At 38.7% G+C, this 15662-nt stretch overlaps 1 protein-coding gene across 1 annotated transcript; it reads left to right on the top strand.

Moving 5' to 3' along the window:
* The first annotated feature begins 1475 nt into the window (after positions 1-1475).
* On the top strand, positions 1476-13556 carry Mmgt1 (membrane magnesium transporter 1). The gene is made up of 4 exons (XM_028889892.2): positions 1476-1787; positions 4088-4140; positions 8072-8175; positions 9910-13556. The coding sequence occupies exons 1-4, from the start codon at positions 1709-1711 to the stop codon at positions 10067-10069; spliced, it is 396 nt and encodes a 131-aa protein (XP_028745725.1). The 5' UTR covers positions 1476-1708; the 3' UTR covers positions 10070-13556.
* Positions 13557-15662: the final 2106 nt, after the last annotated feature.

Here is a 15662-nt window from a genome sequence, read left to right as displayed (position 1 = left end):
ATGTTCTATGCACAGAGAAATCTGTCTTCTTGCAGCTCACAGTCCAGAATGGGAAGAGAGGAAGCAATCAACAGTAACATAACAAACATGGTAAATAAATGATATAGTTTAGAAGGTGATATACTTTGATTTGAGTAGATTAAGATCACAAGTGGGGATGCTTCACATTTAAAAACCATAATAAGGAGCACCAGTAAACAGGTACTGGTGAGTCAACTGATTGAGATGACAGTTCTTTAGAGGTCGATGGGAAAGAACGGTAATTACACTTTACATTTAATTTGTGATATCCGGTTTACAAAGCTGTGCCACTCAGCAGGGGCACTGAAGTAACCTGTATAGAGTTAAGGGGGTGAATTACGTTTGGCCATATAAATTTCATGTACAATGGGGTCTACTCACACACAAATTAATATCCAGCAGTGGGTAGCTGGGAATGCTGACCTGGAGCTAAGGAGTGGTATTTGAGACACAGTTGTTGATTTGGAATCACTATAGTATCTATGCTGGTCTGAAGTGGAAACAAATTAATGAACTTGTCAACAGAGAGCAAAGCAAAAAGAGATCAAGGGAAGACCTCACTTTTTTTTTTTTATTTAAATATACGTGCATTTTTTGGTATTTTGTACACCGTATTTTTATTTATTTTTTTATTTATCTTTTGTTTTGTTTTGTTCTAAGATTTATTTATTTATTATGTATACAGAAGAGGGTGCCACATCTCATTACAGATGGTTGTGAGCCACCATGTGGGTGCTGGGAATTGAACTCAGGACCTCTGGAAGAGCAGTCGGTGCTCTTAACCTCTGAGCCATCTCGACAGCCCAAGACCTCACTTTTGAATGCCTACATTTTAGGAGATGAAGACAAAAACGGAGAAAGGAGGTTATATTTGGGTCCTGATCAGATTGTTTTAAACATCCCTTTATTGACTTATTTTTTCCTTAATGCATGCTAGCATTCTTCACGACAAAACAGTTCCGCTATGCTACACTCCTTTTTGCGTGGATTTTCCTCAAAGAAAGGTAAAGTAGAAAAGTACGAAGCTAAATTAATTTTCTGAGCATCTCCTGCAAGTCAAGGGTTCAGGGCTCCAACCCCGCCCCCCAAGTTATCACCCTCCACACTTTATTTGCCTCCTCACGCTAATTCCCTTGCAACTTTCCTCAGTACTAGTTGTCCGAGGCCAGAAGTATAGGGAAGACTTAATGAAAGCAAAGGACTTGGGTTCGAAAGAAAACCAAACCAACTAACTAGCCAACTTACAAATACAAACTGATAGGATTCTGATCTTGCACCCACATCCTTTGCCACCAGCCCCACCCTCTTCTCCTCCTGGGCCTTTCCGTAAGTCCCGCCCCTTCTCCAAGTCCCGCGCTTATTTGCTGGCACTTTCCTGCGCCTCCCCATTGGTCTCGCTTGGCCTATTCTTTCACGCCCTCGGCTCAGCTCCGCCCCTCGGAGAGAAGCGGCACTGCGCAGACTCGAAGGAGGCCCTGAGGACCTTTTTCCGTGTCGCTTTCTCCTTCTTCCCAGCATTCCTTTTTCCTCCTTCTCACGGCTCACTGAGTTTTGCGCCACCCGGCACTTCGCGCCCAGGGCTTTGGTGACGTCATGTTCCTGCGCCGCGTGGACGCCCGCCGGTGAAAGGAGGAATAGCTCAACCGCCCTTCGCCTCCTTTTGTTGGGCTGCCGCTCCTTCCGAATCATGGCGCCATCGCTGTGGAAAGGACTTGTAGGCGTCGGCCTCTTTGCCCTAGCCCATGCTGCCTTTTCAGCTGCTCAGCGTAAGTGCATGAAGGACGGGGACTTGTCGCGTGTGGGACACCTAGGGCTGTGTGGGGGCGCTCCCCTGAGGAACTGTCGGACCCAGTGCAGGAGGAACAGCCCTTAGAGACCGTATAGTTTGGGGTGACTAAGTAAAGCAGTTCAGGGTCCTCGGTGGAAAGCTTAAAATTGGAGGGGTGTGCAACAGCTAGACTGCAGAAAGGTTAGAAGAGGTTGCTGATGTTTGAGAAAGGATTCAGAGCAGGAGTCTGTCTCAGAACTTAAGACACGAGATGTCAGATCCAGCATAAAGCGGATCGGACAAAGTGTGGGATTGAGAACTTTGAATGCTTGTGGCTTCATGACAGGTCGACAGCATCCTGGGCGCTCTGCTGTCCAGGCAGAGTCTGAGAAGTTAAGTGACCATTTGCCTCAGGGAGGCAGTGTGACACGGGAAAGAGCAGTGGACCGGTAACATTAAAGGGCTGGTCGTTAAAATTTTGCTTAACTGTTAAATCTGTGTGACCTTGGGCAGAAGATAACGTGCTATATGGTGGGTTTTAATTTTTTTCTCAGCTCAATGATTGAAGTTATTTCTGCTTTTAGATGCTAGAGGTTCCGCGATGCCATAAGGGAGTTCTTAGGCTAGTGGAGAAATAATTACAAGAAATAATTACAGTAAAATAATATGCATATGCAAACGGGTGTGTGTGTGTGTGTGTATAAATGCTCATGGGGAGTAGTAATTTGGTGGGACCCGCAGAAAGTGTCTTAGAGCCTTGCTGCTCGTAGTGTGGTCAATAGGCCAGCGTCATGGACATCACCTGGGAGCTTGTTAGTAGACACTCAGGCTCCACCTCAGACCTATTGAATCAGATCTTCATTTTAATAGATCCCTGGGTGATTTACGTGCACATTAGTTTGTGAGGCACTGTCCTGGAGGAGATTAGCATACACTGGAGTACTGTGTTATTTTCAAAGTAAGCTTTGGCTCTATTATACAGTCATGGTGCAAAGAAGGCCCTTGCTTGAAGTCCAACATCCTCGTTTCAACAATGAAGAAATGCCCAGCTAGTGTTAAAGTGCCATGTTAGACCTCATTCAAACAAGAAAGCTAGCTAGAAGTGGGACATTAGAAGGTTAATTCAAAACTACTTTTGATATTCGATTGGTTTTCTCTTTACTCCTGCCATTATAGGTTCTGTAAATTCAAATATGCTCTGTCTGAAACATACCTTTTTAACAGAGTCATACCACATTCACTTAAAACAATTTGGGTATTTTAAGTCTAGAGTATATTATGAAGTATGAATTGTCCTACTTTAGAATTAAGATTTTGGATTTTATATTTTTCACATGATTCGAATGCCTTGTGGATTTGTAACTAACTGCAGCAAGATCTCTGTAATGCTCATGCTGGCAAAAGTCTGGCATTACCTTTGACACTAGTTGTGTCATGTGAAAATGTGGCATCAGATAGCATCCTATGGTGTCGTAGCATGCTCATCTCTGCCATAGTGACCTTTATTGTGGCAGTGCAGCGATCCTGCACTAAACAAACCCTGTTTAACTTTCACATTCCCATTTTACCACTGAGGAAACTCAGTTGACTGGTTCTGTAGCTCTTTGCGTCTAAGAAACACTCTGCTCACTTTCATATCTTAACACTCTACAATTGAAATACATGTTGGAGTTGCTGAGGATGTCTTAAGTGAGGTACAGTAAATTATAGTAAATAGAAGAGCTGGTGCTGTGTATGACTCAGGGTTCCCAGTTTCCAAATCCTGATCCTTCAGACCCCTGCTGCCTCCTGAAGTTAAGGCAGCATTAGAATTAAGTAGTAGCAGGGACAGAAATTGGTGTCCTGAAACTCCGATTACACCACTACACTGAAGAGAAACATTCCCATGCCAGTTTTCACTTTGGCTTCACTGTACAATGGCAGGGTCATTCAGCATTGACGATGTTTGTAGTCCTGTTGACTGTTAAATAATTATGACTTCTTTGACCACTTAGTGAAAGAAAGTTTGAGAATTTCTAGATTTTCTATACTAATGAATGAAAAATTATGCTTAGTTATTTCAGTTTCATACTTGGCCATCTGTCACTCAGTTAAGGTGATAAAGACAGGCCATGACAAGCATAAACTAATTCATAAAGATAAGGCTGACTGCATTAGAAGAGGTTTTTGAGGAATCTGGGATTAGCATTACTTTATGTAGCATGTAAATCAGCCACTTATTTGGTATATTGATTTTCTTGCATTTTAAGAAAGGAAAACAGGCTACAATATCCTTAATGGTATGTTTCTGGTTTATAGATCGTTCTTATATGCGACTAACAGAAAAGGAAGATGAATCACTACCAATAGATGTAAGTTGGTCGTTTATATTCCATTAAATACATATTTAAAAATCAACCACTTCGCTTGTGGTAATTTTTATGTTATTTTATTGTATTCTTTTCATTTTCAAGCATTATATGACATCTGTTACCTGCTTCTTTTTTTGAGCTAGAGTCTCACTGTGTAGTTCTCACTGACTTTGAACTTGCTATGTAGATCTAGCTGGTCTCCAACTCACGGAGATCTGCTTCTGCCTCTGCCCCTGCCTCTGCCTCCTGAATGCTAGGACTAAAGGCTTGTGTTACCTTGCCCAGATGTTACCTGCTTTTATCACTCTATAAAATCTAAAGATTTTGAAATCTTAAAGATTTTCTATTAGAACTTTTTATCAGCCATGGTAGCTCACAGCTATAATCACAGCACTTGGGAGATTGAGGCATGAGGATTGTTATGAGTTTGAGGTCAACCTGGACTACAGAGTAAGACCCTTTATCAAAACAACAAAAACTAAAGAAGGAAATAAGGGGCCTTTCTAGAAGTTTTTGTATCCACAGTATAAAATGGCCTTTAAAATTCTTATTTGTCTCAAGTTTTTATAAAAATTCCTTTTTCAATATTTTATTACGGCCCAAGTGTGTAGGTCAAAAGACAATCAGCAAGAGTCAATTCTCTTTCACCATGTGGGTCCCAAGGGAAAAAAAAAATTCAGGTCATCAGGCTTGGTGGCAAGCATCCTTACCCACTCACCCATTTCACTGGCCCAGCAGTTCCTCTTGATTTTGAAAATGAAGTTTAAAAACAAGCAATGCTGACAGTACGTACTTACAGACAGGAGTCAATGATTAAAAACCAAAGAAGGTGGCTTTTAACCTGAATTAATGCCTAGTCCTCACTTGACTTATAATTTAGTGTTACTATTAGATTTAAACTTAGAAAAATAGTAAGTTCTTTGTCACAGAATTAAACAATAGGTGTGAAAAATATAAACTAATCACACACAATTAAAACAATAGCAGTAACAGAACTGATCCAATTCCTTGGCAATTTCACATTTACTCGTAACAGTTTAAAGGCTATCAGGGTTTAGGCTTGTTCCTATTTTTCCTATGTATACACAGTGTTGTCTTAGGTACGTGTACTTTGTTTTACCTAATTGAAACAGCTTTTGGGAACTGGTGAGATGTCTCAGTGGTAAAGATGTTTCAGTGGGTAAAAGCACTTGCTGTTAAGCCTGATGATCTGGCTTTAATCCCTGGAATCCACATAGTAGGAGAGAACCAACTTCTGCAAGTCTCTGACTTGAACCCTTAATGCTATGGCACCTATGTTTCCTCCCTATAAATAAATGTGAAATAAACAATGAAATAAGGTTGAAACTAGATCCTTTATAAAAGCATTATGTATGTGTACATGTACTTTAAAAATTGTTTTTGAAATTAAAATATAATTATATCATTTTCCCTTTTCCTCCCTCCAACCTTTCCCATGTCACTCAAATTCCTGGCCTCTATTTCTTAAATTGTGTTACATACATATGTATATATCTATATATTCTTAAATATATAAATACAACTGCTCAGTTCCTATAATGTTACTTGTATGTGTATGATTTAAGGGATGACCCTGGGGCCTCAAGCACAGATAAATAAGGAATGCTGAGAACAGGAGAAATAGTCTTCACCAGGGAAGAGTCCCCAAATTCATTATCCAATACTAAGTGTATATATATATATATATTGTTGGAATTAGCTAGCTTTGGTTTTTGTTTTATTTCGGAGACAGAGGCTGTGTGGCCTAGGCTACCACTGAAATTGTATGTAGCCAAAAATGGCCTTGAAAATCTTGATTCTGATGCTGCCTTCATCTCCTGGGTGCTGAGATTACAAGTATGTGCCACCACACCTACTTTATAGTTTTCCTTGGACATCATTTTTCTGGGATATATTTTCATGACAATTCATTGATTTACCACATTCTTGCTGTGTTATATGAAACACAATCTCCTTGGGGCTAGGAATGTAATTCAGTACAGTGTCTGCCTGGCATACACAAATTCCTGTGTTTGATCCTCTATACCCAATGAATTGGGCATGGTGGCACATGCCTATAATCCTAGCACTTAGAATGTAGAAACAGGCTCAGAAGTTCAAGGTTTTCCTCAGTAACATTGAGCTGAGACCCTGTTTTAAAAAACAACAAGTTTAGCTTAAACTGTTTAGGGAGCCCCCAGGCAGTGGGAATGGGACCCATCCCTAGTGCATGAGCCGGCATTTTGGAGCCTAGTGCCTATGGTGGGACACTTTGCACAGCCTTGGTGCAGGGAGGAGGGGCTTGGACCTGCCTCAACTGAATGTACCAGGCTCTGCTGACTCCCTATGGGAGACCTTGCCTTGGAGGAGATGGAAATGGCAGATGGGTTGGGAGGAAGGGCTGGAGGATGGGAGGAGGGAGGACAAGGGAACCTGTGGTTGGTATGTAAAATGAATAGAAAATCTCTTAATAAAAAAAAAAAAAAAAAAAAAAAAAAAAAACAAGGGTTGGGTATTTAGCTCAGCTAGGCAAGCCCAAGGCCCTGGGTTTGATCCTCAGCTCCGACAAAACAAAACAATCTCTTTGGTAGATTGGTGGTTGCAATGTAAAGTAAATTTTCAGATGTTGTTGGGTTTAGACAGTACTAGCTTGTGGCTAATTATGTCTCTAAGTGTTTTTAAAGATATGGTATATGTGGCTGTTAACTTACCCTCCTCTCACCTTTTCTTTTTAGTAGATGTATACATACATACATGCATTTTTATATCTACTTAAAATAACCTTCTTAGGATTCTCAGTTGGCAAATTTTAAAAATTTATGTAATCATAATTAAGAAAAGAGGCCCATAATCCCATGTTGGTTAATTTCAAACATTAAATTAAGCACTGTTGCTTGCACAACCTGTTTGGAAAGCAGTTTGGTGTTATGTAATAAATCTGAACACACACACATACTCTGTACTCAGAATTTCCATTCCTGTGTACCAGGAGACATGTAGAAATATTTATGTTGGCCTTATAAAAATAACAGGAAACATCCCACATTCCCAGCAATAATGAAATAAATCATGGTGTTTTCATATGTTAAGTGCTAAACACAATGAAAAGAATAGACAGCTGCTGTGGGGATGCATCTCACAAAGAATGTTGAGGGACGACAGCTAGACTCAAAAGAATGTATCTGAGTGCATTTAAATGAGATTTGAAATGAGTAAAAGTAAACCATAATGTGTTTTAGAGGTTCCATAATTGTTTAAAAACAGAAGGAAAATTGTCAAGAACAGCAAGGAACTGATTAATACACAATTAAGTATAATAGTTAACTTTAAGAAGGAAAGAAAGGAAATAATGGGACAGGGACTTGGAAGGTTCTGAGAAGCCAGGTTTGGTGGCATATACCTGTAATTGCTGCATCTGGAAAAGCTAATGCAGGAGGATTGTGAGTTTAATGCCAACTTGGGATATGTAATGAGACCCTGTTTCAAAATGACAAGGGTTGAAAGTGTAGTTGGTTGGCAGGTACGTGATACCTTTTTATTGCTTTTTTTTTATACTCTGCTCATATGTTTTGTGCCCTCTCTGATATTAACCAGTACTAAAATAACAAAGAAGAGCTTTAGTTGCTCTTGGAAGCAGACACTATTTGGTACTTGAGTTCTAAGTGGCTTGGTACCAGTTAGTACTTGGTGACTGTGCTCCTCTGAGCACGTTGCTAAGTTCACTTCCTAAAACATCAAAAGTGTTATTGTACTTAAGAGATTTCATTGTGTCTGAGTGTAAATCATTTCAAGAAGTGACTCTTTGGCCAGTGGCACTGAGGAATGCTTGTTAGAACTTGCACAGTGCGGGGTGGGGTTGGGGGAAGCACATTGTCAATTTTTCAAATAGTGTTTATGTGCTGTTTGTTAATCTGCATCTTTATACTCACAGATAGTTCTTCAAACACTTCTGGCCTTTGCAGTTACCTGTTATGGCATAGTTCATATCGCAGGGGAATTCAAAGACATGGATGCCACTTCAGAATTAAAGAATAAGTAAGTTCCTTTCCAGAAGCATTTAACTTCAGAGAGATTTGTTTTCTGTACATTATTTACAGCGTGATTTCAGCTACACAAAAGTTGGTTTCATTTTTATCTTTTCATTATGTAGTTTGATCATGTAGGAGTAATGAGGCAAAAGTACTAAGTCAGTATTTGGTGTCATAGGACAAGTCGAAGTTGAAAGCCAGGTATAGGGGCACATGCCTGTAAGCCCAGCACTCTCAAGGATGAAACAGAAGGATTTTGAGTTCCAAGAGAGTCTAGGAAGACCCTGCTTCAAAACAAAACAAAACCATAAGAGGAGAAAAGTAAAAACAAGGTATTAGATTATGGTTCCTGCTAGTGGCCTAAAATCACTGGTTCGTTAGAATGTGATAGACAGATGAAAATAGGTACATAGAAAGATAATAGCTCAGAAGCATTAACTAGGTTCATTCCCTCCTTTTCTCTCCTGTCTCCTCTCTACCTCCTTGTGTCTTCCTTCTTTTTCTTTTATCCTCTTGTCCTAGCTTAGAATTTGGAAGAATAACTGACTTTTCTGTTTCCTCTGTCATTTGAACCTAAGGAGTACCCTCAGCCCTTTTTCTATTTTTCTGGATTAATACCATCATTATTCTGCATGTTTCTCCTGTTTTCTATTTGCTTGCCTGCCTCATATTTTTACTTCAGTTTGTTCAATTCCATTTCTGGGCTTTCCCTACCTTCTTTATCTAGAAAAATAGCCCTTTACAATATTTTCAGTAAATATCTCTACACTGGAGGAAGTTACTCCCCCTCCATTTTCTTCATTATTTCAATTTATTTTAAGGTTATTTTGTATTTATGTATATGTGGCTACATGAGTTTATGTGCACTATGTGCATGTAGGTGCCCGCGGAAGCCAGAGAGAATTGGATACACCTGGAACTGGAGTTAAAGGCACTTATGAGCCACCCACCCAGCATGGATGCTGAGAACAAAACCCTGGTGCTCTGTAGTAACAGTATACCTTCTGAACCCTTGAACTACCTCTCCAACCCCCCCCCATTTCCATTTGGGTGGTTAAGTGGGGCTAACTGAGATTTTTTTCCATAAAGGGAAGATTCTCTGGTTCTTTTCAAGAAAATAATATTTAAAAGCAAACACTAAAAGCTCATATCTCAGGACATTTATGGACTTTTTTATATGATACAAATCTTACTGGGAAAGTCTTTGAAGGCTCTCAGACAAGAGGCCAGCAAAGAAAAGAGCCAAACCAAATGGCATCAAGTAGGGGGCAGCAAAATAGTTGCATTTGGCCAATAGTCCATACAGAAGGCCAAAAGGAATTTTTCACTGTACCTGAAAAACAAATCCTTGAAATGTCTACAGCCTATGGCCAAGGGAGAATAATCAGAGGTACAGTCTATATGCTAGCATTTGAAAGATGATTTATCATAAGCTACTGTTAAATTTATAGAGATAACTGAAGTTCATCTAGTATTTGTTATCATTGATAGGCATCCTGGAAGGAATGAATCCCTGAAGAAAAAATCTGAGAACTTTATGGTCATTTCCAAGTTTCTTATAGTCTTTGTAGAGTAAAAATATGCAATACAGTGTGATTACCATTTGTAGTCTAATCTCAGATTTATTCCTATTTAAAATATAATTCACAGCAAATTCATAATTAACTAGAAGCCTGCTTATTTTCCAAATGTGCTTTTATAAAGGATTATCTAAAATTGGTGCTTTTTTTTTCTTTTTAAGGACATTTGATACCTTAAGGAATCACCCATCTTTTTATGTATTTAATCATCGTGGCCGAGTACTGTTCCGGCCTTCGGATGCAACAAATTCTTCAAACCTCGATGCATTGTCCTCTAACACGTCATTGAAGTTACGAAAGTTTGACTCACTGCGCCGTTAAGCTTTTTACAAATTAAATAACAGGACAGACACAGAATTGAGTATTGGAGTTTGGGGTGTCAAACACTCCCCCCAACATCAGTATTTATATTGCTATTTCAGAGCTAATTACAATAATCTATGGCCCTTGTTTGTACATTGTTGAAATCAAATGGTGTATAAGTTATCTGTGAAATGAGTCTTTGAAGTTTCGTATAGAGGTTTTTTTTTGTTCATTTGAAACAATTCCCATGTTTTGTAAAAGTCACTGTTTTGAACACATTTCCCAGAAAAACGTTGGGATTTTTGTGATTATTTATTTTCATAGATTTCTTTTCTTTTGCACTACAGGTTTTAGGAGTCCTGAAATTACCATGTAACACCTGCATTTTGCAGCACAAGAGTCAAATGGTCTTCAATTCTTATTAGACCGACTTCTTTAAGAAGACCAGAATGGTGACTTTGCAGTTTTTCTTAGGTTTCCTAAAGAGTGACTCTGCTTTTACGGATACTTGCCAGTTTTTACTTTATCAATGGTTTCTCTCCAGACCCTACTCCCAGATACCTTCTAACATTAGCTGTCTCGTTTCATCACTTCTGAGATTCTGTGTGCAGTGAGCAGTTTTTGTGTCAGAAATTCTATCATAACATATATATTTAACAAGTTCATCTTGCTGTGAAATTACTCCTGTTGTTTTGTTGTAAAATTTTCACTCATTATATAATGTAAGACTAGTTGAAAGTAGACCAAAAAGACAATTTGTGACTTCATTATCTTGCCTGTGTAGATTAGTATTGATTGAGGAAAACTGATTGTCATTAGCCAGTTTCACTCATTCAAAGTCTGTTGACTTATTTATTTCATACTAAACTGGTAAATTAGTGAAAATAAGGAAATGTCTCACTTAATCTAAAGGCATATGCAAAGAAATTGGGCCAAATATGTTCTAAATATTTGGAGCTAATCTATTTCAATTCTCTTAGAAAATTAAGGTCATTTAAGAAGTTGCTTCGTAGCTTCTGATTGCAAGCTGGCTTGGAGTTTTCCATCTTCACTATGGTGCTGAAGGGGAGCATAAGGACACAGCATTGAATGTTTTCAGAAACAGCGTTTTACTCTTAGGAAAGTTGGAGGAGCTTTTTTAGCTAGGAAACTAAGAAGCTCAACATTACTTCGTAGAGACTATTGCTTTCCACAAGCACCAACATATTAATTTTGTTAAATCATATAGGTGTAAAGGGAATAACTCTGCGGATTTTGATAGGAAACCCACCTGAAGCTTTTTTGTTTGTTTGTTTCAGGCAGGGTCTTGCTATCCAAATGTTCTCACACTTGGTGGCATTTTTTCATTAGGAATGAACCTCAGCCTTTCTACCTGTTAATGCACAGCTTCAAAGGACAAGATTATTTTGTCATTGATTTGTTTTTGTTGTTTTTGTTTTTTGTTTGTAAAGAGGATTTCACATAACCTGAGCTAGCCTCAACCTCACTATGTAGCCAAGGATGATCCTTATGCCTCCACCTCCTCAGTGCTAAGGTTATAGGTGCTGCCACTATACCTGGTTTTCTGGGTCCTGGTGATTGAACCCAGGGCCTTATGCATGCCAAGCAAGCACTCTACAAACTGAGCTACATCCCCTTGGCATTTGGATTGTGATTCTTTTGTTTTTCCAAGTCTGTGTAGCACTGACACTGTTCTCTAATGAGAACAACTCGGAAATCTACTGATCGCCTACAATAATTTAGAAACAGTCTAAAAATGTGAAGTCAAGCCAGGTGTGGTGGCATGTGCATGTAATCCTAGCACTTAGGAGGCTGAAGCAGGATCACCAGTTTGGGGGCAAATCTGGGCTATCTTAGTGAATCCCTGTCTTAATTCCAACCCCCCAGAAAAAGTGAATCTAAGAACTAACGTGATGATAGTGAAATCCAAATGGCATGCAGGAAGCATGCTGCACATCAAGCCTTTCTCCCATTCTCCTTGACTAGTACTTGATTGAAGAGCCTCTCATTTTCTTCTCTTTGGGGACTGTCTTCCTTCTTAACGTGTTTTCATATCAATGTTAACTGAGAATTAATCTACATGCTTTGTAATTTCATTCTTTTAAAGGGCATAGTTGCTAGATGCGGCTCACGCCTGTAATCCTAACACTCAGGAGGCCAAGGCAGGAAAGTTGTCACACAAACTCAAGGCCAGATTGAGATACACTATGAGACCTTACCTTTAAAGAAGTTATACAAATTTAAAAGCATACAATTAAGTAACTTTTAATCTAATTGCAAAGTTGTGCAACTACATGATAAATCTAGGCCATTTTACTACCCTTAATGAAGCCCCGTATTCTTTAGTAGTCACCTCTGATTTCCTCCCAGTGTGTCCCAGTCAGGTCCTAGGGAACTAATAGTCTACATATGTATAATCTGATCATTTACTAAAAATGAATTCATGCAGTATTTTAGTCGTTGTGACCAGATTCCTAAATATGGTTTTCTATGTGGAGTGAACACTCGTCTTGAGAACCCAGAGCCCAGTACAGTGAGAGGAAGAGGTTGAGGGGCTGGGATTGTTAATCTGGTAGAATGCTTGGCTAGCATATGCAAGGCCTTAGGTTCATCCACAGTATCACGGTAAAAAAAAGTAGTTGCTAGATTAATGGATTTAAAGAGGGAAAGCCAATACCTGACAGACTACTCAATTAATCTTGTTACATAGAATAGTTTCCCTTCTAGCCGAACATCCATTCTGTAATACTGCTTCTAACATTTATTTAGTTTCTACAGTGGATATTCAAATCTATTCTTGCCTACCCAGCCAAGAAAATCCTGCTAAAAATAATGCTAAATTTTTTGGCAAATAATTGACATAGTAAATTTTAGATATGTCCAACTTTGCGGACAGCTTGTATACCTCAGGCCAGGTAAACATCCCCAATTTTTTTTTTTTAAATCGACTTCATTGAATTTCTGCTATCTTCTTGAAATATGGTACTATAAAACTTAACAAGATATGGGTGCATTGTAACAGTGCTAAGTGTGTTCAGTACAGAATATTATTTACAATACTGTGCGATAGTCCATTACTGCCTAGGGTAGTTCAAAAACAGTGCTGTGAGCTAGTGCTAGGTAAGCCTATACTGACATGATTTCAGTGACATTAAAAAGTAGGAGACATACAATCAGAGTTCTCCAGAACGCAGGAACACACTTCATAACCAGGGAACTAGCCAAATCCTATGGGCTAATAGCTCAGCTGCAGGGAATAAAGATTGGGAATTGGTGACAAGTATGCACAGTTACTCCCTAGTGATTGCTTCCTAAGCACTTGTGGCATACTTTTGAGTGACATGACAGCATCTTCCTGGCTGTACGTGACCTGTTTCCATGATGTATTGAATACTGTTGTTTGTGAGCCTTGATGCCTGTAACACCAATAAACCCATTTTTGGATATGTTTCCTCTCTTTAAATGACCTTGCCCTGTCCAATAAATAAGTGATTGTCTCACCTTGGTTTTGGTATTTGGGTTTTTTGTTTTTAACTTTTAATCTCATTTCTTCAGCTTCTCTGTCTCCAGAAAAACGTGAACTAATATTGTGATATTGTATTTTTTTAGTATGATGCTGTTTTCTGAATGCATACTTTAATTATATATGTAAAGTCTTCCTTTAAAATATTTTTTAGGTTTTTTTTTTTTTTTTTTTTTTTTTTTTTTTTTTTTTTTTGGTTTTTCGAGACAGGGTTTCTCTGTGTAGTTTTGGTGTCTCTCCTGGACTAGCTCTGTAGACCAGGCTGGCCTCGAACTCACAAAGATCCGCCTGCCTCTGCCTCCCGAGTGCTGGGATTACAGGCATGCGCCACCACCACCCGGCTCAAGTTTCTGAGATTATAATATAATTACATAATTTTCCCTTTCCTTTACTCCTTCCAACCCCTTCCATGTAGCTCTCACTGTCTTTCAGAGTCACAGCCTCTTTTTCTTTAATTATTGTTACATACATATTTGAGATGGTGTTTCATTTATTTAGCCCTTACTAGCCTCAAACTCCCTATATAATCAAGGCTGGACTTGAATTCCTAATTGTTGTGCGCCTTCATCCCGAGTGCTGAGGTTCCAGCTGTGCACCACCATGCCCTGTATGTGTAAAGTCTTCATGAACTTTCGCTTTTGCACTCACAATGTATAATGGCACTTCTAGATAAGCAAGTGCCCTGCAGGGTACAGGAGGTGGTCCTTGAGCAGCAACATGTGATCACCGCATCACAAGTACAGCATACAGTTAAAATGATAGTCAAAAAACCTGCATTGAGCTGGGTATGGCGGCACACACCTTTAATACTGATCTATGAAGTGAGTCCCAAGCTGGCCAGAGCTCTGTAGTGAGATCCTGTCCCCGACCCCACCAAAAAAAAAAAAAAAAGCACAAAACAAAAAACCATGATTGGCATACCAGGGAAAAATCAAAAGTTTAATGAAAATCTAAAGGTAAGTCCCATGTAGAAAACTTGCCAGTTACCTACAGTAATTTGAAAGTCCATGTAGGATATTTCAAAATAACCTGACAAAGTATGTTTTTTTTAAGAAGGAAAGGGAAATATAATATATGCACATGGAACAAAAGACCAGGTAATATAGAAAGTAAAAAAATATTATATGAAAAATTTTAAATTACAAAAATTAGTCCCTTGTTAGCGAAGCCAGCTTTAGGATGATGCAAAACTTCATTTTGTTAAATGATAGAATATTCTCAAAGAGTAGCTAGATGGCTAGAAATGTGCATATGTCACATTTGTTTTGTGTGATATGTTTGTTCATTGTGTAATTTCTAAATAGACTTGTCCCCTGTGTTTTGAAAGAAAAAAAGAACTTTTTCTTCCCTCTCTAATAGGTTGTTTCCAGAGGTAACCAGCTTTAATTGCCACCCAACATATACTTCATTATTTTACATTAATAGGAAGTAGACAGTTTATGCTTTTCTACGTTGTTTCATTTCTTGTGTTTTATAAGATCTTTCTGTATCAGTATATACAGAAATACCTCGTTATTTTTTCAACTAATATTCCAAACTGGTGAATTTTTAGATTGTTTTCAGTATTTCACTGGGTCATATTGGAGTAAATATATACATGCATTTAATGAGATTAGGCCCACGGGGTTAATTGCTACCATAGAATTCCTGGATCAAAGGATACTTTTCATTTTCAGTTCAGTAGCTAGTATCAAATTGACCTTCAGACATCACGGTCCAGTGTCCTTCCACATACAATGTATGAGAGGAAATGTTTACCAGATCCATGCCAATACTGGATATGAATTGGTTTTTGGTTTGATCTTCTAAAAGTGAATTATTGGAATCTTATATTTTAATGAAGATTTAATGCATTTTTTAAATTTTTATTTTTTTATTTGATTTTTCGAGACCTGGTTTCTCTGTATAACAGCTCTGGCTGTCCTGGATCTCGCTCTGTAGACCAGGCTGGCCTCAAATTCACAGAGATCTGCCTGCCTCTGTCTCCCAAGTGCTGGGATTAAAGGTATGCCCCACCACTGCCCAGCCAGTTTGATATATTTTGATGGAAGAGATGGAACACATTTTCTCATCTTTTGGTTTTCAGTG

Source organism: Peromyscus leucopus, chromosome X (genome assembly GCF_004664715.2).
Source record: "Peromyscus leucopus breed LL Stock chromosome X, UCI_PerLeu_2.1, whole genome shotgun sequence".
NCBI lineage: Eukaryota > Metazoa > Chordata > Mammalia > Rodentia > Cricetidae > Peromyscus > Peromyscus leucopus.
The sequence above is the reverse complement of the archived record's forward strand: the minus strand, read 5'-3'. Positions and strand labels throughout refer to the sequence as shown.

Coding starts and splice junctions, on each gene's coding strand:
- Mmgt1 (XM_028889892.2), top strand. CDS start 1,709: ATGGCGCCATCGCTGTGGAAAGGACTTGTAGGCGTCGGCCTCTTTGCC. Junction 1,788..4,087: donor TGCCTTTTCAGCTGCTCAGC/GTAAGTGCATGA, acceptor TCTGGTTTATAG/ATCGTTCTTATATGCGACTA. Junction 8,176..9,909: donor ACTTCAGAATTAAAGAATAA/GTAAGTTCCTTT, acceptor TTTCTTTTTAAG/GACATTTGATACCTTAAGGA.